Raw genomic sequence first — 25,372 nt, 5'->3', positions numbered from 1 at the left:
CAAATTTCTTAAAGAAATTAAGATCACTGTTGATTTTGTAATTTAGAAAAAAGTTAAGAGATAAAAACTAATTCTATAATAATTAAAATTTAATAAAATATAATATTCAGTTTTTTTAATAAAGAAACATATTCCTTTAATAAAATAAATTTTGAAACCCCCCTCAGTATAAGGTCAGTCCGGCCCCGGGGAGCGGGTGTATTGAGGTAAACGCTCTCTTTTTTCTTATCCCTGAATTAGCTTCGGCACACTTTTTCTCTTTCAAAATTCTATTGCACACCGATGCTTTTATTTATATAGACAAATAAAAGAAAAAAGGGGAGGTGTAAATAGCCATAGTCAAATTCAGGCAAGCCATAAATAACGCTGAAACCTTTGGTTTTCTTCTTAGATAGATAAGCCAGCGACTGAATCCGATGGCGAATGAGGGAAGCGACATTGACGAAGTGAACTATGCGTTGGATGGCGTGGGAGAAGAAGAAGAGGACGAAAATGCAGCACAGGAGGAGGATGACAATGACATGGAAGAAGATGAAGAGGAATATACTTTCAGGTTCAAAACCGGGATGAATCCTTTGGACTTTGTTGATGATAATGATGATTCTGGCATTCAACCCTACCAGCGGTTCGTGCGTCTTGAACGGGAAGCCCTTGCTGATAAAAAGCGAAAAGCACCTGAACAATGCCATAGGTTGATTAGTTTCTTCAGCCCTAGTTAATTCCAATGCATTATTTATTTCTATCTAATTGCTCCATTTGTTGTATTAACTGCATTTATAGTTGGACTTTTGAATTTCGTATGTGCTCTGCTGTTTGTCACTGTTTACTTAGTTATAATTGTGCTCTTGAAGTGGGTGCAACTATGTGTTGTTAATTTATTGATTCAGTACTGTGCATGAGCAACTAAGAGTGCTGCAATTACGCACATCTTGAATAAAAATTGTGATAAATAAGGTTGTTGGACTTGGTGGTAAATTTCATTTTGATAAAAAAGGAAAATGTTGTAGAGACAAGAAAATAGAGCAGAAGTATAGGAGGTTAAAATATATCCAAAACAGAAAAACCCTGATCCCACAGGAAATGTGACATAAAAATTTCAATGAGCTACTCAGGATTAATGATGATTACGAGTTCAGATGCTACAAGTGTTGAACAGTTTTAAATGTATCACTTGAGGACGAAATAACTCACTGTGGTCACGTACTTTTAGATGTTTGTTTGACTCTTGCGTTATTGTGTGTTTCTAAATGCAGTGAAGAACCACCTTCTAAGATGGCCAGGGAAGGTGATATTTCTGGGGCAAAGATAGCTGAGATAATGGAAGCAATGGATTATTATGGTATGCGCAAGAGATCGAGAAAGGTATGGTATGCATATGATCAGTCTTAGTCTCCATAATATATTATATTATATTAGCAGTATGTCTGGTTGTCTCTATTGATAAGTTAGATTTGAAAGATAAATTGGTAGTTCGTCATCATTTCAGATTGGGAAGTATATTTTATTTCATTTTTTTTTCTACATATAAGCAAAGACTATTATGAAGAAGTTGTGAGCCTTCCTTTATTTTTCCTATTCTCCATAATTTACTTAGTCTTCTAATATATTTTGTTAGCAGTTTGTCAGTTCATAAGCAAAGACTATCCTGAAAGAAGTTGATAACCTTCCTTTAATTCTTCTAAAAAAGAGTAGATTACAAGTTTTGGTCTCCAACAATGGAATGGACATCAGAGGAATACGTTCAGCGTTATGGTTTTGGAAGAAAATTTAAGATTTTTTATTCATGCCTATTACATTTTTTGCTCATAGCTGTTTCTAAGGAGTTTCCATTTTTTATATGCAGGGTAGCTTTGTTGCATTCTGATTTTTCCCCCTAATTCCTTTTTTTTTTTTCATGATTTTTTGTTTTTACTTTTAAATGATAGGTTTTCACTAGTTTAATTCTACACTTCTTTCTTTGCTTGCTTTTGCTCTTTTATTTTCTTATGCATATAATACCCACTATGTAGAATGGATGTAGACGAAAGTGTTAAAAATTTAAGCATTCAGTTGCAAGTTATGTAACTATCTTTTAAATATTCTGTATTTGCCTGATGCAGCCTAAAAAGAGAGGCAGGCGAAAAGGATCAAAGAATAGAGTTGACCCTAAGCTAACACAGATGCAGGGTGATGCCACGTTTCACTATGCATGTGGCGATTATGACCGGGTACATTATTCTGTCATGTGACAATCCTCAGCTTCTAGCACTGGAGTTTGCTAGTAGTTACTGTCACAGTCCTCTACGTTGAGGAAAAAATGGTGGATGAATATGTCATTTTACTATATTTATTTCTTTTTTGAGGATTGTTTTCTGGTATTAAGTACCTTAGGAGATAATGATAATATTTCTCTTTGTCTAGGCTCTATGTGTCTTGAGGATATGATCATCTGATGCAACCTGGGGTATTAAATGCATGTGTTTGTTTGACATACCTTTTTTGATCCTTTTTTCTAATCAACCCTGTTTTTTTGCTCAGAATCTTCCTATTTTCTGATAATAGTTAAGAAATCCAACTTCATCAAATTGATGAAGTATTCACCCTCACTCATTTGTGATCTGGCTACTACTGTGTCTTTCTTTCCAAAGAGATATTGTTGCCACCAGCTGAAACTCATTAGGTGGAAGTTGCATTCCTGTTTATTGAAACACTTTCTAATATTACCCATTTCTAATTGTCCCAACTATGCTAGATGGCATAAGAGCAGGGTGTTTAATTTTTCTGATTCTGAATGTTTTTTGCATCTGTTTAAGCTTATATTATAGATTTTACTACTGTTTTAGGCTTTTCAGATTAGTTATGCATTGCTTTGCTCTGTTGGCTTTTTGCAGGCTAAAGCTGTGTTGTGTGAAGTTATTAGGCTGGCACCAAATTTGCATGAGTCGTATCACACCCTTGGACTTGTCTATACTTCACTCCAGGATTATAAAAGAGCTATGGCCTTATACTTGATTGCTGCTCATTTGGATCCAAAAGAGTCACCTCTTTGGAAAACGATTTTTACCTGGTCCATGTGAGATGATTTCTCAGTTTTGTTGCCACTGTTATTTTTGTGAAGTTATTCTTCTGGAATAATTTAGCTGCTTGAATTTACACTCCTACTCTAATTGTGAAAGAGGATCAAATTGCATCAAGTAATGTATCCTTGAAACAAATGACCCATGTATGAAGAAGTGTATTAATGGAGAATATGGTTCACAATTAGTTTTATATTCTATTCCAAAATACCTCTGCACTTCTTCTTTTTTCCTCATTGTCCTTGGAGTTTGTTACTAGTTTCTAATATTACTAAGTCTATACATGTATTAATTTTAAACAATGCTGTAAGAAATAGTATAGTTACTGAGTTACCGAGTTGAGAACCTTTTTCAAATGCAGAGAACAAGGTTATGTTGATCAAGCCGGTTATTGTCTTTTAAAAGCAATAAAAGCAGATCCCAAAGATGTTACTCTTAGATTTCATCTTGCAAGGCTTTATGCTGAACTTGGACATTATCAAAAAGCTGCTGTGACATATGAGCAAGTGCATAAACTCTGTTGTGAGAATATTGATGCACTGAAAGCAGCAGCTAAGGTCGGTCTTTTGCTTTGAGACACATGAACATGAATTCAATCCTTTGCTATTATTTTTTTGTTAATGATTATTTTCTTATGAAGATCATGGTTTGCCTTGTGATTCTTTATAATGCATTTATCTGCATCTGCTTGTATGTCATATGGCCTGTATCTATATATTGTCACTCTTATCCAAGGGGGCAAACATCTTTGACATGGTAAAAGGGAGCATATAAAATATGATGTTTGCGGAGGGTAAAATTCAAATTATTTTATTTTTCCAAAATGATTTACATGCAAAAGTAGAAGGGTTGAGAAAATGATAATATTTTATTTTGCTTTAATTAAATATTTTGTGGTTGACTTTCAATGTTGAATTGAATTTATACTTCTTTCTGTTAGTTCTACAAAAAATGTGGTCAAGTTGAATACTCCGTTCAAATTCTTGAAGACTATATTAAGAGTCAACCTGATGGAGCAAATGTAAGTGTAGTTGATCTGCTGGGTACCGTATTGATGGAAACTAAGGCACATGATAGAGCTCTGCAGCATATTGAACATGCTCAAACAGTAAATGCGAGGAAAGATTTACCTTTGAATTTGAAAATTAAGGCCGGAATTTGCCATGCTCATCTTGGAAACATGGAGATGGCTCAGGTGTGTTGCATGCTTACTTATAATTGAATTTTTTTTTTTTGCTCAGCAAAAATATATATTATATAATTATGATAGTACCAGTGGTACTGAAAATACATGGGGATAGATGTGAGTCCAGCTTTTCCAGAATTATGACTGAGAAAGAGCTAGAGACACAGTATTGTGTTACAAAAATCCACCCCCACCTACCCCCACCTAATTCCTGAATCCTTCCTTAAGATTGGAGGACCATTGGTTAAAATGAAGAGTAAAATCCTTGTCCATGGCCACTTATAATTGAATTAACTGTGTTTGCCTTAACCACGGCCACTTTTAATTTTGCTTGAACCTCAGATATGATTATTGATTGATATTCAATGATATCTATGAATGAGTATTGACTTGTGACTTCCTTAGTTATCTTTGATTTTGTATATTCTTTCTTGTGTCCTAATCAATTTATGGGTAACAAACATAGTTACCTATCCATTGTAATATCTCCATCCATGTAATATATCCCTTTTGAAGTTTGGGTTTTGAATGAGATTTTTAAGTAGCTTTTTGCTGATTTCCAATGTTAAGGAGATTTTTGTTTGTCTCTCTCTCTCTCTTTTTTTCTTAATAAAAAAACTTAGACTTGTGGTCCTCTTTTATATCATTTTTTTTTCTTATAAAATACCTTCTTTTCTTTAAAAAAAAAGTTCTTGCTCTTAGTCTTTGTACTCCTTTACAACTCTCTTCCCCCACCTCTTTTCTGAAGCATGGTATGCCATTATTTTTTGGTAACATTTTTTGTGCTTCTTATTATCTTAATTTAAGACAATGTTGAAGTGCATGCAGATGTATCTAAGACCTGCAATGGCAGTGTATGAATCTTTCTTTTGACTTTATGTTCATTTGTATGTATTACCTAACGTTTTCATTTGATTACCAGGTTCTCTTTAATGATTTGAAACCAGAGAATGCAAGCAAGCATATTGACTTGGTTACTAAGGTTGCAGACTCATTAATGGGTCTTGAACATTATAATCCTGCATTGAATTATTATTTGATGTTGGAAGGAAATATTGAAAAAGAAAATGTATGGTAACTCCTTCCCATTTATAGCAATTATCTGTTTAATTTGCAAGACTAGTTGACTTTTTTCTTGTCTTATAATCTGATGAGCTGTATCATTGTTGCCCCCATCTAGTAGGCTCAGATACAAGATATGGGTATGATACAACATGGACATGGAATACAACAAATTTTAAAAATATTGGACAACACAGCTGTAATATAAACTTAATCTAAAGTTAACTTAAAATAAAAAAGTTTAACTACAAAAGAGAATTCATGTTTTAAAAATGAACACAAGTTCTTATAAACACAAAAAATATACAAAAAATTATCTGATTATTGTGCTGTCTAATCACTATTGGTATAACAGTCTTAAAAATAAAAGTATAAAAATTATAAAAGGGCAATTAAAAGTATTTAAAGTTTTCATGCAGTATCCAACATGGATATGTATCTGACACAAATACAACACGAAACAACCACTAATGTTTTATAGGCTTTTTTTTTTCCGGGAAATGTACAAGGATTATTTAGTCATCATAGCCCTAAGTCATATAAAAAGAGTTGATGGTCAATGTTATGTTACACAACTATTGAGATCTATTTTAATAAATTTGTTTTGCTTCTCACTATTTTCTTCTTTGGAATTCGTGAATATCATGCTTTTTCTGTCTGTCATTTTCTGTCTGAGGCTTGAAGGAAATGTTAGAGGAAATGTATTGCTTATCTGAATCAATTATCAAATGTAATTGTTTACTGTTTGCAATTGTATTTTGTTTTACTTTGGCTCTTTTTTGTTGCGTGATACTATTTATCCAGTTTAGAAATATATTTTCAGTGTATGCCTTTCATTATCTTCACTATGTTATCAGGATAATCTGATATTGAACTTCTTTCTTGCAGGGTCTTCTATATCTGAAAATTGCTAGGTGTTATATGTCCCTGAAAGAAAGGTCACAAGCAATTCTCTTTTATTCCAAAGGCAAGGTTTTACTTTTAATAAGAATGGTATTTAGGTAAATGATACTTTGTGAAAACCACTTCCCCAGTCCCCCCCTTATTTTTCAATACGTGAAATATTTTATCCATCATTCCTTTTGGTTTGCTTTGCTCGAGTCTTGAGTGATACACTTGTCTTGAATGATATCTTGCTTATTTAAGTTTGTAAAGTTTTTGTCCATCATAAGATACCAGAAGATCTTGTAGTATGCATTTTTATGTATAGATCAATAGATAGATTTAAATTTTTTTATGATAATCTGATATGGAAACTTGTCCATTAGCTTCTTCATTGAAAGGCAGTTACATTTCTTTGGAATAAACTTTTTTGTAGTTTTTGATTTGATTATTGGGTGTGCTTCTTTACCATGGAGCAATATTTAATCGTTGGTTTTAAACTTCTAATGTTTTAGGAAGAAACAAGTGACTAAAATTTTGTGGCATTAATTTATGTAATTATCTGGTGAGATTGGTGCATTGGTTTGACATTCTTAGAATCTGGGCTTGGGCCTAACTCAACCCCAAAAGCTAGCTCTAGGGTGAGGATTGTCTCCCATTTATATACTCTATATTGGCTTTATCTCTGGCTGATGTGAGACTTGGGTGTTTTCCAATAGAAATGATGATTGCATCTTTAAGGGTGTCTCTCACCCTAGATTTGCTTTTGAATAGAATTTTGTTGTGGCTTCTCTCTACTGATTTGCTCATGGATGTTACAACGAGTTTCTGTTTCAGGTTTGCAAAGAAATTGAGCAGGCTTCATTCTTGATTTTTTGCATTTTCAGTGTCTGTCTTCTTCTTCCTTCTCTTTTTGCATTGAGGATATCTTATCTCCTTCCTTTATTCTACTTTTGCTTTTCCGCCTTTTCTATTTAAAAATTCAAATAAATGATTCATGAATTATTACTTGAAGTTTCAAAACCCCTATTTCGAATTTATATTCTTTTGCTTAGGGGAGAAAAATAGGAATTGTGTCAAAATTCAAAATGCTAGTACATATGTATCAAATCCTGTTCTGACTTAGAGTTGGGACTTCAGAATTGATTTCAGTTATGCGAGCATATGTTAGGCATGTATTTTTACACTAGTGCTTGTAGATCCAGTGACAGTGAAGCAATTATTACTTAAGTTTCAAAACCCCTCTTTCGATTTTATATTCTTTTGCTTAGGGGAGAATAAAGTAGGTGTAGCGGAGATGAGGATGTTGCGGTGGATGTGTGGTAAGACTCGACAGGATAAAATTAGAAACGAAGCTATTAGAGAGAGGGTTGGAGTAGCGCCTATTGTAGAGAAGATGGTGGAAAATAGACTTAGGTGGTTTGGGCATGTAGAGAGAAGACCGGTGAACTCTGTAGTGAGGAGAGTAGACCAGATGGAGCGAAGGCAAACAATTCGAGGCAGAGGAAGACCCAAAAAGACTATAAGAGAGGTTATAAAAAAGGATCTCGAACTTAATGATTTGGATAGAAGTATGGTACTTGATAGAACATTATGGCGGAAGTTGATCCATGTAGCCGACCCCACCTAGTGGGATAAGGCGTTGTTATTGTTGTTGTTGTTGCTTAGGGGAGAAAAAAAGGAATTGTGTCAAAATTCAAAATGCTAGTACTTATGTATCAAATCCTGTTCTGACTTAGGGTTGGGACTTCAAAATTGATTTCAGTTATACGAGCATATCTTAGGCTTGTATTTTTACACTGGTGCTTGTAAATCCAGTGACAATGAAGCAATACTCCTTCTTGTTGCTTTCTGATGATTGTTTTGCTATGATAGGTTGCTGCTTTGTTTACTACTTGCATTTTTAATATTCATATTCCTTCGTTACTAAACAAGATTTTGTTTCAGCTCTTGAAACACTACAGGATGATGTTGATGCACGCATAACTCTAGCTTCGCTTCTGCTTGAAGAGGCAAAAGAAGATGAAGCAATTTCCTTGCTGTCTCCTCCAAAGGATTCTGGTACTTTCCTTCTTTGTGATTGAAATACTTCAATGGAGATTTTAATGTGAAATTCATGCAGATTTTGGTGAAGCACCTTCTGAAAAGTCAAATAGATGGTGGGCTGATATAAGAATAAAACTGAAGCTCTGCAACATTTATTGGAATAGAGGGACGCTTGATGATTTTGTGGATACAATTTTCCCTTTGGTTCGTGAATCATTGTATGTTGCAACTCTTCGACAGAAGGTAATATTTGAGAAGCTAAAATTTAGCTCTCTCTCACACAGAGTCAAATACAGATAGGTGGATGCTCATGGACACCATGCATGCTGCTTGCTTTTAGAATGTTAGCATGTTGATGAAGATAAACCACATTATTCCAATTAGATCTTCAAAATTGATTTTTCAGTTCAAAAGATGTAATTGGGGACTTCATAACATTTTTTACATCAGTCTGGCAACCTCCCAACCCAAACCTGCAAAAAGTATGTTTAATCTTGCATTTAGGGCTTGGTTTTGAATTTTTTTTTCTTGAGAATGTTATAGTGGGTTAGTTGGGATTTTGTAGTTAAGGTCATACAAAGGAAGGAGCTTGTATTTAGGTGGAAGAATCAACTGTGAACCATGGACTTGGACACAAACATTGGACAATGGATATGACACGGATACAGATACAATTGATGTTTAAAATACAGGACACTTGGTCATTACACACACACACACAGAGGAGAGGTGTCCATGCTTCATAGGGAATTAACATCTTGTTAGCACTTGCTATAGGATTAGGAAGTGGGTTGGAGTTAAGTTGTTTTCATTTTGGATATCTGGTGCCTTCTTTCCTTTGGGAAGGTATAAGGAGATAAGGAGGCGTGCAGTTTATTATATTATATTCTTAAAATAGAGATGAGAGAGAAACACCTTAGAGAGAGAGTGCCTGAGAGAGAGAGATCTCGTGAGAGAGTGACAGAGCGAGAGAGACCTCGTGAGAGAGAGACACCTCGTGAGAGAAAGAGAACTATAGACAGAGAGAATGAGAGAGTGCGAATCAATGGGAGAGGAAGAGAGTTATGGAGAGACAACCGGAGGGGATATGTTACAGAACATTCCCTGAGACGTGGCAGCAAAGCGAGGCAGCGAAGACATGGAGACACGCACAGAAGGAATTTTTTCGATACTGCAAACAGAATGAGAAACAGGGACCAATGGGAGCATAAACATGACGAGAAGGATACTAGCTGCGGTAACATGGAAGGGTGGACGACGGTAGTCAGTAGGAGGAAAACAAATGACAGGAAGAAGAGTACCTTACAGGAGAGATTACCCTACAAGCTTGACACGTGGGGTAACCCTCCAAACTACCATCATAACTGGAGAAATAAGGAGGACATCACGTCCTATTATTTCACCCATTTCACAGACGAGGTAAACGAGATGAGGCTCTGGGAGAAGTTTAAGGTATGGGGGGACGTTCGTGAGGTGTATATTGCCAAACGCCGTAACAAGGAGGGTAGGAGATATGGGTTCGTGCGGTTTAAAGGAGTATCGGATGTAAAGCATTTGGAGATAAAGCTGGATAATATCTTCATTGATAAGCAAAAACTGTTCGTCAACCTCCCTAGGTTCGCAAGATCAGTCCGGTATATAGAGACGCAACCAAAGGTTGGTAAGGGAGGGGCGTCAGATAAAGATCCTATCAGAAGTCCTCAAGAGAATAGCAGGCCAAGGCTGAGATCCTATGCGGAGGTCGCGGCACAGGGAGGACTCTCAGCTGGAACGACGAGTTGTGACGGAGACACACCAGTCATCACGATCACTCCTCATGAAGGTCACGATTACTGGTGCAAAGGGGCCTAGGTTGGCAGACTAAAGAAACATATGGCGAGGGAGTTACTGGAGGACCACATAGCGTGGGAACTAGGGTACAATATCAACACCAAATTCCTCGGTGATGATATGATCCTCCTCACTGGCCTGTCGGAGGACATTGCTCAGCAGATTATTAGAACGGAAGTTGACGGTGGAAATTCTCTGTTCTATTCTTTCGAGAAATGGAGGCCGGGGTGTAAACCAAATAACCGGCTTGTTTGGATACAACTTTGGGGGTTCCCGGTTGAAGCGTGGGACGTCGACCACATGAAGAAGGCTATTTCTGGCATCGGCGATGTTATCGAACCCGATGAAGACACGGACGATCGCCGTCGTTTAGATCGTGCCCGACTGCTCGTTCGGACACCCCTTCCGCCGGCGATCAAGAAGGTCATCACTGTGCGTACTGGGGATGTTGATCATAAGGTGTGGATGGTGGAGGAGATTGGAGAAGACGCGGGTGTGAGGAGCAAGAGAACCCATTCGTCGGTAGGGTGGTCAGAAGAAATCACATCTGTTGATGACGGCGACGTCGCTGTCCACGACGACGAAGACTCGTCATTCTCATACTCGCCGGTGACTTCGTCGACAAAGCCCAAGTGCCGTTCGAACCAATGGTCTGTCGATAAACCCAGCGGACAACGATCCCACAAACCCACCCTTCATAGTCCGCTAGATATTAACCAATTTGAGGATGCATGCACAGAGAAGTCAGACGACAGAGGGGTGCATACCCAGTGCCCCTTCTCGGCAAAAGTTGACCCTGTGGCTGGCCTTGCAGAGATGGTTCAGAGTGATGTATCACCCGAAGGGGTAACCTCGGCCCCTATAACTCCTGGGTCTCGACAGCCTTTTATTGACCAACAAGGAAAATTTGTGAATTGTGAAGAAGGAGCTTTGCAGGATGAGAACCTTTATGGGGAAAGTCACGGGCTCATAACAGATTTGAGATCCCAACCTGAGATGTCTCCTCCACAGCCTCAAAAGCTTACTGGGCCAACCTCTAAATCGGGCCCAATAATGAAGACAGAGGGGTGTAAAGAGGAAAATTACCCAAGTCAGGCCCAATCTTCTAAAGGGAGCCCTGCTTTGCCTCCTAAAGTCTACGTTAGGCAAAGATATGGAAAATCTAAAGCTGGCCCTCTTCAGACTGTAATAGAAGAAGATAGCATGTCCATGGAGGATGGTGGCTTGGGTGCTCTAATTAATTCTCCTTGTCAAGGCCCAAACAACCTGATAACAGAATCATTTGACGGGCTCAGGAATAATTCAGATAACATTTCAGAAGTCATGGAAGAGGCCAAGCAACAATGGCAACTTGCAACAACCATAGGCCTTCAATCTACAGCAGACCAACTTGAATGTATCCAGAGCTTTGCAACAATGGAGTCTCGGGACAGGAAAGAAGCAGTCAAGATGGGAAATAAGAATATTCAGAGATGAATATTATGTCCTACAACATAAGAGGGTTGGGTAGAGGCATCAAGTGGGCTTCTATCAGAAAATTGGTGGGGAAATTTCACATTGACTTACTCTGTCTTCAGGAAACTAAAAAGGAAGTCTTGGATAAAGCTGCCTGTCAATTGCTGTGGGGCCAACCTGATGTGGCTTGGGAATGGCAGCCTGCTGTTAATGCAGCTGGTGGCCTGCTTTGTGTTTGGAATAATAGCAATTTCCAGGTTGATTTTCGCTTCTCTGATAAGGATTTCATTATGCTGGGTGGGGTCTGGCTGCCTCAAATGCAGAGGGTGGTTGTGATTAATGTTTATGCCCCCTGTGATTCTGCTGGGAAAAGACAGATGTGGCAAAACCTTATTAACAGAAAGTCTCAGTCTCAAGACTCCTGTTGGTGCCTGGTTGGGGATTTCAATTGTATTAGGAACCCATTAGAAAGAATGGGGAATAACCGCAGTAATTCAGATTCTTCTATCATTGCTGATTTCAATGAATGGCTTGCTGCTATGGAGGTGGATGACATTCCTTGCTTGGGCAAGCCTTATACTTGGGTGAGGCCAAATGGAACCTGCAAAAGCAAGTTAGACAGGGTGCTGGTTTCTGATGGGTGGATAGATAAATGGCCTGATAGCTCTCAACACAATCTGGAGAGGAACTATTCGGATCATTGTCCTATCATCCTTAAATCAAAGAATATCGACTGGGGTCCAAAGCCTTTTAAGGTTTTCGATGGTTGGTTAAATATCAAGGAGTATCAAAGGGTGGTGAAGGATTGCTGGTCTGCCTTTCAGCCCATGGGGTGGGGAGGATTTGTTCTAAAAACCAAGCTTAAGCTCCTTAAACACAGGCTGAAAGTGTGGAGTAAAGATAACACAGCAGATTTATGTTCTCAAGTAAAGCAATTGCAGCAGAATCTGAATGACTTGGAAGATTCAATGTCATCTCAGCCTTCGGAGCAGCAGGTTAATCAGCTGAAGCAAATCCAATCTGAGCTTTGGGAAAAAGCTAATCTTCATGAATCTATCATGAGACAAAAGTCCAGAAGTAAATGGATTAAAGAGGGTGACAGAAACAGCTCGTATTTCCATAAGATAATCAATTATAGCAGAAGGAGAAATGCTTTAAGGGGTCTGATGATTGATGGAGCTTGGATTGAAGACCCTTCCTTGGTCAAGGCTGAGGTTTTGCAGCACTTTCAGAACAGATTCCAGGAACCTCTTGCTCATAGACCTAATTTAGATGGGTTATCTTTCAGTGCTTTAACTCCTTCTCAGAGAGACATCATGGTTGAACCTTTCAAGGAAGAGGAGGTGACTTGTGCTGTGTGGAGCTGCGGAAATGATAAAAGTCCAGGGCCTGATGGTTTTAATTTTAGATTCATTAAGCACTTTTGGAAGGAGCTCAAACCTGATTTCCTTAGATTCATTGCAGAATTCTTTGTTAATGCCTCTTTTCCTAAAGGAAGCAACTCTTCCTTCATTGCTCTCATTCCTAAAGTAAAGGACCCCCAAGATATTAATGATTTCAGACCAATCTCCCTCATAGGCTGTATCTACAAAATTATTGCCAAGCTGCTGGCTAACAGGTTGCGAAAGGTCCTGCCTTACCTTATTGATGAAAGGCAGACAGCCTTTATAAAAGGCCGACAACTTCTTCATGGAGTTCTAGTGGCTAACGAGGTGATTGAAGAAGCTAGAAGATCAAAGAAGCCGTGCATGGTCTTTAAAGTGGATTTTGAGAAGGCCTACGATTTTGTGTCTTGGGATTTTCTTCTATACATGCTGAGAAGAATGGGGTTTCATGAAAGATGGATCGGGTGGATTAGGGCTTGCCTCACCTCAGCTTCCATATCCATTCTTGTTAATGGAAGCCCAACTTCTGAATTCAGGCCTCAAAGAGGGTTGAGACAAGGGGACCCGTTGGCACCCCTTCTTTTTGATTTAGTGGCTGAAGGTTTGACTGGTTTGATGAGGGAAGCAGTTTCAAAAAATTGTTTCAGAAGTGTCTTGGTGGGGAAGAACATGGAGCCAGTGAATGTTCTCCAATACGCCGATGATACAGTTTTTTTCGGAGAACCTACCATGGATAATGTCAGAGCTGTCAAGGTCATGTTAAGAAGTTTTGAGATGGTCTCTGGCTTGAAGATTAACTTCGCAAAGAGCCAATTTGGAGCCATAGGCAAGTCTGCGGACTGGTGCACCTCTGCTGCTGCATACCTCAACTGTGATCTGCTCCAGCTTCCTTTTTGTTACTTAGGAATTCCTATTGGTATCAACCCGAGGAGAACAGCGGTCTGGGATCCGATTATAAGGAAGTTTGAGGCTAAATTAAGCAGATGGAATCAGAAAAATATTTCTATGGCTGGTAGAATCACTCTTATCAATGCTGTCTTAACAGCATTACCTTTGTTTTTCTTGTCCTTTTTCAGGGCCCCCTTAGCTGTGATCAATAGACTCTCTTTTATCCAAAGACAATTTCTTTGGGGGGGAAATCGAGAAGGGAAGAAGATTGCTTGGGTATCTTGGACTCGCTGCTGTACATCTAGAGATATGGGAGGTTTGGGGATTAAAGACATCAATGTCCTTAATAAGGCTCTCTTACTCAAATGGAAATGGATGCTGTTTCATCATCATCATCAGCTTTGGAACAGGATTTTGGTCTCCAAATATAATGGTTGGAGGGGTTTAGATCAAGAGCCTAAAAAGCACTATTTTTCTACTTGGTGGGCTGACCTAAGAGCTATCATCCAACACCAGAGTATGAACCTTGTTCTTAACCAAATTTGCTGGAAGGTGGGTAGGGGAGATCGTTTTCTTTTTTGGGAAGATCCTTGGGCTGATGAGGGGCCTCCCTTAAAAGATCAATTCCCTGATCTTTTCAGAATTTCTTCCCAAAGGCTTTGTAGGGTGGCAGAAGTGGGGTTTTACTCTGAAAATGAGTGGGTCTGGAATTTTTCTTGGAGAAGACATCTTTTTGATAATGAAATGGAGACAGCTTCAAAATTTATTGATCAAATATCAGCAATTAAGCTTAACACTAATCTGCAGGACACATGGACATGGAGAGCTGAACCTAATGGGAATTTATCTACTAAAACTGCTTATCAAGTTATCAAATCTGAGCAGTTTTATGAAGGCCAGCACCTGGGTTTTCAGCAACTTTGGGAGATTAAAATTCCCCCTAGAGCCTTAACTTTTGCTTGGAGATTGTTATGGGATAGACTCCCTACTAAGGACAATTTAATTAAGAGACAAATCCTCATTGACAATGACCTCTGTCCCTTCTGTCAAAGCCAACCTGAATCCGCTTCTCATTTGTTCTTCTCATGTGATAAGATTATGCCTCTCTGGTGGGAATTTTTTTCTTGGGTGAAGGAAGATAGGGTCATCCACTATAGGCCCATTGATAACTTCCTTCAGCATCAGCCTTTAGCAGGATCAAAGGGGTCTAATAGAAGATGGAAGATGTGGTGGATAGCAGTTACAAATACAATCTGGAAGTTCAGGAATGATTTGATTTATCATAATCAACCCTTCGATATTTCTAAGCTGGCTGATTCAACTCTTTTTCTCATGTGGACCTGGTTGAGGGGGTGGGAAAGGGACTTCAAGGTTCCTTTCCAGTGGTGGTCTTCAGCAATGCCTCTAGTTTTTAATTAATGTTTCCTTGTAGGGCAGGGTGGGGGCTTGCTGTTTTTTGTTTTGTTTCTGTTCCTGCTTGTACAGGATCCCTTCCTTTGTACTTTGTAGTACCTCTGGTACTTTTTTAGTAATATATATTATCTTTGCATTTCAAAAAAAAAAGGAGATAAGGAGGCTATGCTTTGATTGCATTCTGTTAAAATATATGAAAATTCCAATATTATCTTGATCATATCTCAGATTATCCTTTAGGATTAGTTTGCTTATTTCTTTGTTATCTTTATTATGATTGATTATCATATTTCCTTACCTCATGATTTCTTTCCTTATTTAGTTTAGGATTATGATTTGAGTAAGTGTAAGTATTATAGGTTTTATGACAATGTTGTTAATGGCGGATGGCGGTTCATGGCGGAAAGTCAAAAATCCGCCATAAAAGTATGGCGGATGACGTAGCGGAAAATGACGGACAAAAAAATAATAAAAATATATGTATAAATATAAATAAAAAATTAAAAAAAAATGGATTGCATTCAAATAACAGAAAAAAAAAAACAAAAAACGGGTGTCAAAAATAAAAAAGGATGTCAAATAGAAAAAGGAAAAAAAAAGCTACCCTCATCAAAAACGGGTGTCAAACGCCTAGACTTTCTTCCTTCTTTGTTTAAGAGACCAGTTTGCCGTCGCCGTCGCGCACCAGAGCACTGCCGTCGCCGTCGACGTGCGTCATGCGGCGGTCGCATGCGTCGTGTGTTGGTCGTCGGTCTCTCGCATGCGTCGTCTGCTGGTTTGCTGCCGTCGCGCTCGAGAACGTCGTCTGCGGTTGTCGTGTGCGTCGCCGGCGCCCGCGCCGCCGTTTGTCGCGCTGGAGACTGATGCTGGTTGCGTCGCTGAAGAGGAGAAACTCGGGTATGGTTGGCTTGGGTCAGCCCAACCCCTGTCGCAAACGTTTTTTAAAATAAAAAATCCGCTATTCCGCCATTCATGCGATTCCGCCATGACCGCTATGGCTATGGCAGCTGCCATAGCGCCGCCATAAGCAACCCACAACGCCACCGCTATTTGGTGGCATTTTTACAAAATTCCGCGACGCCATGTTTTATGATCATACCATCCACATTGTAAGACAACACATAATTTTATGATCACATCCATTATCCATATCAATTTTTACAGTATTTCTCTCCTTTTCCTCCATCTATCTATATCTAAACCCCATAATTTTAACACATTCAAGTAGTGTGTGGTTTATTCTGTTTTACAGTGTGTTTGGTTGGATAAGAATGACCATCAAGGGTGGATGCACACACTTGAGTATGTGGGCAATTGCCCCCACAAGATAAATGTTTTTTGTTTAAATATATTTAATAATTTTATTTGATGTTGTCCCTATAAGACAATTTTTTTTAAACCAATGATAAAATTATAAGAGATAAAAGAGAGAATAAATTGATAATAATTTTATCACTTTACCTTTCTATCTTTTATCATTTCCCTAACGCTAAACATCATATTTCCAAAAAGAAACATCGTCCCTAACATAGAAAAAGATTAAGAAACTCATAAAAGATTTCTTGCTCCCACCAAAGGGGTCTAGTTCAGTTGATTGAACAAGATGCGTGAGTTGTTGTAAATTTCCTGGTACCTGTCTTCACTTTCTACGGATAAAAAAAAAAGATTTCTTGTCCCCACAAAAGAAATTTTCTGGATCCTCCATTGATGACCATATTGTCAAGGTCATCACTTTCTCCTTACATTTCTTGTGATAGCATAGTGCTGATGGTCAGTCTTAGTGCTTTGCTTGAGGTTTATTAAACAGAATTTCTGTTGATATGTTTTGAGGACCAATCCTTTCACATGAAAGATTTGAGTTATAAACATGGTAAAAAAACACGGGCTTCTTTAAACCTTGTTCTGGGCCTCTAATATCATTAGAAGAATGAGTGTAACATAGAGTTTCTAGTGACATATTATGGATACTCATTCTGAGAGCTTAAGCTTTTGGCTGCAAGCTCTAAAATGGTTTGTCTCTAAAAATATGAGAGATTTGTCATCTTATTTTCATTTTTGAGCTCTTTTAACTTTTTTTTCAATTTGTGTGTAAATACTGTGGGATTTATTGTCCTCTGCCAAGTGTTTTTTTCCTGCTTTTATAATTTTTTATTGTTTTGCCATAAAAGAAAGTCAATACATGTCATCATTGGTTCTTGCTGTAGGGTAAATCAAAAAAGCGACTCTCCAAAAGAGATCTGGTTGAAAGGGTTAGGGTCCTGGATGGTCCGGAAAAGGATAATGTATTTCGAGGATTTAGACCAGTAGCTGCACCATCTGACCTGTGAGTGTTGTTTCTAACATTATTGTACTCATATTTCTAACTCTACCATGACATGTACAATCAGGTGCATTAACATCATCTAATTCTGTTGAGTACTTGAGTATGGAAAATTGTAAAGACCATTGTGAGTTAGTGTTGACTGTTAAAGGTGATTGAGGCATTGATTCTAGTTGATAGATTGTTGTGGATTAGGATTCTAATTGAGGGTTGATTGATAGATAACCATTCATATGTATACTCCCTTCCCCCACTTTTCTCTAATTTTTCATCAAATGCTCTAGTTAATGTTATTTTTTTGGTACAAAATATCTTTATTTTCAAAGAGTTTGATGTTAAGCTGTGTTGGAAAGCTGCCTTAGTTGTGGTGACCCCGTCCCACTTTAATAGTTGATAGATTGCTGTTGATTAGGATTATATTTGATTGTTGATTGATAGATAAGCAATCATCTGTATACTCCCTTCCCCCCAATTTCGTCTCTTTAATTGCGGCCTCTTTGGAACACCTTCATTGTGCTGAGTTTGAGAGGGCATGTTTGGTCTCACATTGATATATCCGATTTAATCCTTATAAAAGCTTGGACAATTCTCACCTTACAAGTCAGTTTTGTGGAGTTGAGTTAGGCTATATATGCCCCAAACCCTTCACCTTTCCAATATTTGTATGGTACACATATCATACATGTTATCTCTACATCATACATTTTTTTGATCAGCAAAAAATAATAGTATATATTAATATGATAAAACAGTACCGGTGGTACTGATATATATACATGTCAATACTCTCCCAAGCAGAAGTATGGTCCCTAATACACCCTACCTAGCAGGCATTAAGGAACCAGAAATCTGACTATGGAGATTTCGTAAATCCACCCAACACCTAATTCTAATTTCCCCTGATTACAAATCCCTCCCTGATATTACTGGACCAATGGTGAAAAGGTATATTGAAACCTTTTTGTAGCTTTCTCAACCAAGTCCAGCAGAAAAAAATAGCATCCTCCATCAATTTGTTAACGTTTAGGTTGTCATTTGAGAAGATCATCCTTTTCCTATGGTGCCATACACACCAAGTTAGGGAAATCCACCAGGTGAGCCAACGCTGAATTCTAATACCAGGAAAGCTGCTACAAAATGATTGCTGAAGAAAGTGCTGTCTTGGGTTATTCGGAAAAGGCCCGACCATGTTAATCCAAGACAATGATTCCCGCCAAATTGGTTGAATTTTAGGACAGCTGAAAAATAAATGAGCTGCCTCATTTTCCTTATCCCTGCAGAATGGACACATTTTGTCATTTATGTCAACATTTCTCCTGCTCCTGCACAAGTTGGACTTAGTGGGCAATCTGTCCCTTATCAGTCTCCACGCAAAAAAGGCAGCTTTGCTCAGAATTTTTAACTTCCATATGTCTTTAAATGTCCCATCTAGATTCTCATCTCTTGAGCCATTGTCCAGCAGGTTGTATGCACTACGGACAGTATATATCCCACTTGGATCATTCAGCCACACCCACTTGTCTTGTTGGTGGGCATTTATGGTGACTCCTTGGACCATTCAGCCAATACGAACTCTAACACCATCTGCGATCCATGTCCCTTCTAGGTAGATAAAGCCACAACCACTGCACTTCTTTTCTAGTCTGAAAGCTTGTTCCCTCCATATACATAAGAGTCCTTCTGCTTTATTAATTGCTGGTTGCACTTCCCAGCTAATTTCAGAATCTCCCCACAATGTTTGGCACAAAACCTTATCCACTTGTTCCTTTTTAGTTTCTTGTAGGCACAACATGTCAATTCTTTCTTTTCTTATTAATTTTCTTATTGCTGCCCACTTGACCCCCTCCCCAATCCTCTAATATTATATGATAATATCTTCATGATTCCCCCTCCTTAATTCCCAGCCTTTTTGCCTCCTCCTTGTCTCTTTCTTCCATTTCTATCAGCTTTGAAATCACTGAATCTTTCTGGAAGTGGCATGTTACACCCATACTCTTGGCTAAGTCCCTACTTGGCTGAGTCCAACCTTTCACTACTCTACTCTGCCCAGTCAATTAGTTCCTTCAATCCACTGCCCTTCGATATAATTAGGGAAGTCTCAAATTGGCCTGACTCATCAATGGGCCGGCTTATTTCCACGCTATTTATTCCGTCCTCCCTTCCATATTCGGGCCCAACAACATTTGAGTTGTCTTTTTGCTTTCTACACCATGTATGTCTGCAATATACCTTCCAAGTAAGGGTAGACCCACTTGTTTTAGGCCTAATATCATTATTTTGCTTTATGTGAGACTCCACATTGGTGTCATTAGCATAGCTCATTGTCGACTTGTCCCTCTCCTCTGCATGTGGCACAACACGTGATCCCCTCCCCTTTAATTCAAAATTTGCTGATGCGGATGGGCCCACTTCAAGTCCCTTTCTTCCACTCTTGAAAGTGTTGTTCCTTTCCTCTTCCCTTATTCTAGCTGCGTTTCCCATTTCCACCATTTCCTGGCTACCACCTATTCTGTCTTTCGATATCAACATAGGTGGTTTGTGGTGACGATGTTTGACTTCGAGACATAGCTGTCCCGGCTGCGGTTTTTTGACCATTAGTAGTTGAGTGAGTGGTTGTCGGCAGGATCTAGAGGTTATTATCCTTTGGTCAACACATGTTTCTTTGTCCATCGGTCTTCTGCTGCTCACTGTCCCTTCGTGTCTGGTTTCCCCCATCATCGTCAAGTTGTCGGTTTTCTAGACGGATCTCTGCCTCCGACGAGGCACATTCAGACCACGCCAGCAATGCCATGTCGCTCTCGACAAAGCTTACATCGTCGGAGGACCCAAGTGAACACCCTGTTAGGCATTTGTGCCTACATGGGTTGTAGCATGTCTCCTCAACCAAGTGAATCGTGAAGACTTCCCCGTTAATCGATACAACCACCATGTGCTGAATGGATGATTTTCGTGGAGTTTTTATGAGCACTCTTGCCCTATCAAGCCTTAATAATTCCTCCACATTGTCATCCACCTCCACCTCTTCCCCTATCGTCGTCGCAATCTTTGAAATATTATTGACATCCCGTGCGTGCAATGGGGATTCCCCAGCACATGATCCATGCCAACCTATATCCAGAACGCAAACCCTGGTTCCACTTCTCCAGCGAATGGAACAAGGACCATCCATTTTCTACGTCCTCGCTACACAACCCTTCTACTCTGGAATCATTAAGGCCCAACAATAGGACCATATCATCCCCAAGGTACTTTGGTTTAAATTCCTGTCTTCCTTCCCACATGATCTCATCTTCTAGTCTGTCAAAGATTGACAATTTTTTCAGTCTCCCTACCCACGCGTCGTTGAGCCACTTCGCCTTTTCCATGGGGATGTTTAGCTGCAATGATGATTGGGATCTTGTTGCCATATGATGCGCATGGCCTTGCACGACCCTCCTCCCCACCCTTCTATTAGCTAACGCCACTAAGCTCGCGCACGTCGTTGTTTTTGTCTGCTGTTGTGGGTATTGGTTCCACGACCTTGCTTCCCTTGCCTTGTATGCCATCTCCTTCCTCCTATGATCCTTGTCATCGCCTCTAGTACTGGCCTTGTTCGTCCCAACATTACGCTGCACCCCTAAGTTAGGTTCCCCATCATTCGGCCTCCCCCTTTCGTGCTTTGGTAGGTTAGCATGGAGTTTCAGGCCGCCAATAACCATACTATCCAGCTGTTGTTCGAGCAGCTTCACTTCACTCCTTTGAAACGTACAAAGCCAAACCTCTGGCCATCTCTATTTCTGTGCTTTGCGATGAAAACCTTCCTCACGTCTCCCCATTTCTTAAACTTCATCCACATATCCTTCTCCCCCATTTCCTCCGGGAATCTTGTGAAGTAAAAGGAGTGCACATCTGTTGCGTCCATCCAGTTACTCTTTCCCACGTCCCTTCGCCTTGGTGCCCCATTCCGCGGTGCTTCCTTGCTTGCTGTACCATTTTCCATCGAAGTTGTTGGTTCCTTTCTCACCCATGTTCTGTTTCTCTCTCTCTCTTTCCCTCTCATCCTTACCGATATTGACCATAATCCCCACTCTTCATGATGAAGTTATCTCTACATCATAGATATACAGTCATTATTCTCTACAAATCCTTTGCAGATATTACAACCAAATTTTTTGGGTGAATAGTTTCTCTTATTGTTTATGTTTTTGCATGTTGTTGGCCCTTGCTACATTTGTATATAAAGTGAAAAGAATTTCTCTTGTTGTTTTCTGAAATTAGGTTGAAAGCTTCCAGGGCAAAAAAGTTGCTCCAGAAGAAGGCAATTGAAAAGGAGAAAAGAAAAGCTGAGGCACTGGCCTCTGGAATTGACTGGCTAAGTGATGATTCAGATGATGAGCCTCAGGTAATTGGTTTGCTGTTGTGTACTCACTTCTAGAACAGATGTCTTGATGATAATGTGCTAACTCCCTTGTGTTTATTGGAAATATATTTTTAGAAAGAAAACAGAGAACCTCCCTTGTGTAATCTTCTCAAAGATGAAGAACATCACCAGCTAATAATAGATGTTAGTGCTTCAAATTTTTTTTTCTGCACTCCTTTTCCTCTGTAATGTCTGACCCCTTAATATTATTGTACAGTTGTGCAAGGCATTAGCATCCTTGCAAAGGTATTGGGAAGCACTGGAGATTATTAATCTCTCTCTAAGATTGGCCCATACATCTCTGTCTACTGAAAAGAAAGAGGAGCTTCGATCTCTTGGAGCTCGTAAGTCCTGAACACTGACAGGCTTGTACTTCTAGATTGATTCTTTGGTTCCAACTTTTCTCATTCCAAGAAATCAAAATAAAAATTATAGAATTTTTCTGCTTGTTTACTGTTTATTTGTTTGTTTCTTTCCCTTCTTTAGGTTTATACAACTCATAACATGAATGTTCTTTTTAAAGAGAAAGAAAGTTAATTTGTTTTAGGTAGGGAAAATGTATATCTTGCTGATAAAACAAATATATGTTCTCCACAGAAATGGCATACAACACCACGGATCCTAAACATGGGTTTGATTGTGTAAAATACATTGTTCAGCAACATCCACACGGTGTTGCTGCTTGGAATTGCTACTACAAGGTTATCTCAAGGTAATTTGTGGATGCAAGGAACCATGGGTTCTTGGCAAAACATAGGTTAGGCTATCTAATTTGCTGTAATAGTTGGAGTTGGACATAGATTTATGACCTAAAGAGAAAAAAGGACCTGGCTTTGTAAATTTCATTTACTTGTTTTATCCTGGTTAATAGATTGGAAAACCGAGATACAAGACATTACAAATTTGTACGTGGTATGCAAGGAAAGTTTGTGGATTGTGTGCCTCCTATCCTCATTTCTGGACATCAGTTTACCATATGTAGCCATCATCAAGACGCAGCAAGGAAATACCTTGAAGCTTATAAACTATTGCCAGAGAATCCTTTGGTTAATCTTTGTGTTGGTATGTTTTTCATTTCATGCTTTATTTGTGTTTTTGCTAGCCAAGAACAAGCAGTAATTGATTTGTGTATTTTATCAATGTTTCTCAGGAACAGCCTTGATCAACTTAGCATTGGGTTTCAGACTTCAAAATAAGCATCAATGTGTTGTACAAGGTTTAGCATTCCTCTACAATAATATGAGAATCTGCGAGAACAGCCAGGTTTGTCTGCTCAGCATTTCAAGAATATTTTTGTGCCCATTTAAGAAAATTAATAATAAAGATGATAAGAAGAAAAAGATATCACCTTTTTTTATACATTGGACTGGCTAAGTTCGTGTACATATTGTACAAATTCTTATCCAATGGAAAATTATGCTCGGGTAATTATCACTGCTGTGTACAAATTACAAAGCAAACTTACACCATTGAATCAATTATCGTTTGGCCTTGTACAACTACAGATTACAAAGTAAACTAACATCACTGAATCTGACATTAAAAAAATGCGGCCCCTACCCTCAGCCTGGACACCGGTGGTCTAGTGTCTATCCCTTGGATCAGCATGGGCCTGTCTACTCCTAAATTATGCATTAAAATACACAATTTGGAGAGTGAAGCACTTATTCTTTCTATTAGACATTCTCAATATGATTTCTTTTTTCTCCTCTGGATTTCACACACTATCTCTCTAACTAGAAAAAAAAAAACTCTCAACCATCTTAAATTATTTTTCTTTTATCCATATCTTTGTACTTGATTTTCTTAACAACCTCTCTCTTTCAATCTACCGTTCTCTTTTATCTCTATCTTTAAATTGAATATCAGTAATTTCTTAAAAGAAAATTGTCAATAGTTGAAAATTACTTTATATCACAATTTAACTATAATATAGTTATACACCAAAAATACTTATTTATTATGAACTTTAATTATATAAAATAAACTTTTATACTATGCAATGCACATGCAAAAATACTAGTTAATCCTTAATTTTCTTGTGTTTATTTTTCTAAGACAAAAGAAATGTGAAAGTGTCGCTTACATATATGGTGGGTTTAAGCAGAATATACGACCAATCTGTGTGATTTAGCTTAATTAAGCCACGGGCGAGCCCAGTTAAATATGGGTAGCAATATGTTGATTTTCGAGATCACTCCATCTTGGTGATTGCTATTTGCAATAATGATACCACCTTTTATTTCTTAAAATTTTTATTCCAATGTTATCCCCCTTGTAAATAACATGGGTGAGTTGATTTCTTTCTAGAATTAAAATTCTGGCAATAATCTACAAAACATTTTAGAATTAAATTTCTGGAAGTGTTTCTGAATGTTTTCTGGAAATTTAATTTTGGAATGTTTTGTTAATCTCTTCCAGAACTTAAATTCCGAAAGCTGTTTAAAGGAATTTTTAGGGTAAAAATTCCAAAATTTTTAAAGGATAGTGTAGTTAGTACTATAAAGGAGTGGCTTTTTATAATTCGACCAATCATATGTCATCAGTATCTCATCTCGACTCTGATTTGCTTAGAATGTCCAATTATGGATTCTTTGAAAAATTATTGAGCCACTTTAAATGAATTGAAGTAACTGCTGTAGGTTGTCAGATATTGAACACAAGTAGGTTGATTATTTCTTACTTTTTCATACGGTGAGACTGAAAAGTCTTTTTGCAGGAATCCTTGTACAACATAGCTCGGGCATTCCATCATGTTGGACTTGTAACTCTGGCGGCTTTTTATTATGAGAAAGTTATTGCTATTTGTGAGAAAGACTATCCAATTCCAAAACTTCCCAATGAAAATCCCGATAGCATCGAAACTCACAAACCTGGTTACTGTGACCTTCGCAGAGAGGCAGCTTACAATTTGCATTTAATCTACAAAAAAAGTGGTGCTCTTGATCTTGCTAGGCAAGTTCTCAAAGATCATTGTACCTTGTGAGTTTACATGTACCTTAATATGTACAAAATTTTAGAAGCATTTGCATTGCAATATAATTTATTAGGTTTTCATATATGATAATGGTATTCATTTATTAAGTTACTACAGATACCGAGCAATAGTGAATTAAAGACCTACTGCAGTGCTTATTTATTTTATTTGATTTTTTCTTGAAAGTTTGCTTTCTGTATATATTGAGATGTCTCTTGGGCGTCAAACATGAGTCAGACTAGCTTGGGTAAGCTGTCTATATTGTGTTTGACAATACAGAACATGTTTTTCCACTCACAACATTGGTAAAAAGCAACCCTCTTTCATTTGTTCCTTTCATAACATATACTGTATCATATATATTTAGAATGACGTACCCTTTATAATAGTGTGACTTGTGGGCACTTAGCGTGAATTGAGTGTTGTGAAGAAATGGTCATATTTATGTATTTTCATCTTTCTTAATTTTTTCA

The 25,372-nt window shown here is 38.3% G+C and overlaps 1 protein-coding gene across 4 annotated transcripts; it reads left to right on the top strand.

Annotated features, from left to right (window-relative positions):
* The first annotated feature begins 161 nt into the window (after positions 1–161).
* On the top strand, positions 162–25,211 carry LOC114379825 (general transcription factor 3C polypeptide 3-like). Of its 4 annotated transcripts, XM_028338591.1 has the most exons (19): positions 162–206; positions 392–691; positions 1,254–1,362; positions 2,100–2,207; positions 2,871–3,052; positions 3,418–3,613; positions 3,997–4,251; positions 5,165–5,311; positions 6,193–6,271; positions 8,134–8,247; positions 8,309–8,475; positions 17,408–17,526; positions 21,781–21,904; positions 21,998–22,066; positions 22,140–22,266; positions 22,520–22,634; positions 22,794–22,984; positions 23,073–23,185; positions 24,642–25,211. In XM_028338591.1, exons 2-19 carry the CDS (start codon positions 417–419, stop codon positions 24,906–24,908), a joined length of 2,757 nt encoding a protein of 918 aa, XP_028194392.1. In that variant the 5' UTR covers positions 162–206; positions 392–416; the 3' UTR covers positions 24,909–25,211. The 4 variants fall into 4 exon arrangements, with proteins under 4 accessions (XP_028194392.1, XP_028194391.1, XP_028194393.1 ...); XM_028338590.1 differs by having other exon boundaries at positions 201–691; XM_028338592.1 differs by having other exon boundaries at positions 201–691; positions 24,631–24,797.
* Positions 25,212–25,372: the final 161 nt, after the last annotated feature.

Source organism: Glycine soja, chromosome 12, assembly GCF_004193775.1.
Source record: "Glycine soja cultivar W05 chromosome 12, ASM419377v2, whole genome shotgun sequence".
Taxonomy (NCBI): domain Eukaryota; kingdom Viridiplantae; phylum Streptophyta; class Magnoliopsida; order Fabales; family Fabaceae; genus Glycine; species Glycine soja.
Note: the sequence above shows the minus strand (reverse complement) of the source record. Positions and strands in the feature narration are given on the sequence as shown.

What these genes read in the sequence shown, in the direction of transcription:
- LOC114379825 (XM_028338591.1), top strand. Translation starts at nt 417, where the DNA reads ATGGCGAATGAGGGAAGCGACATTGACGAAGTGAACTATGCGTTGGAT. An exon ending in GCACCTGAACAATGCCATAG is followed by an intron (nt 692 to 1,253) that starts GTTGATTAGTTT and finishes TTCTAAATGCAG; the next exon opens with TGAAGAACCACCTTCTAAGA. An exon ending in AATTCTCTTTTATTCCAAAG is followed by an intron (nt 6,272 to 8,133) that starts GCAAGGTTTTAC and finishes ATTTTGTTTCAG; the next exon opens with CTCTTGAAACACTACAGGAT.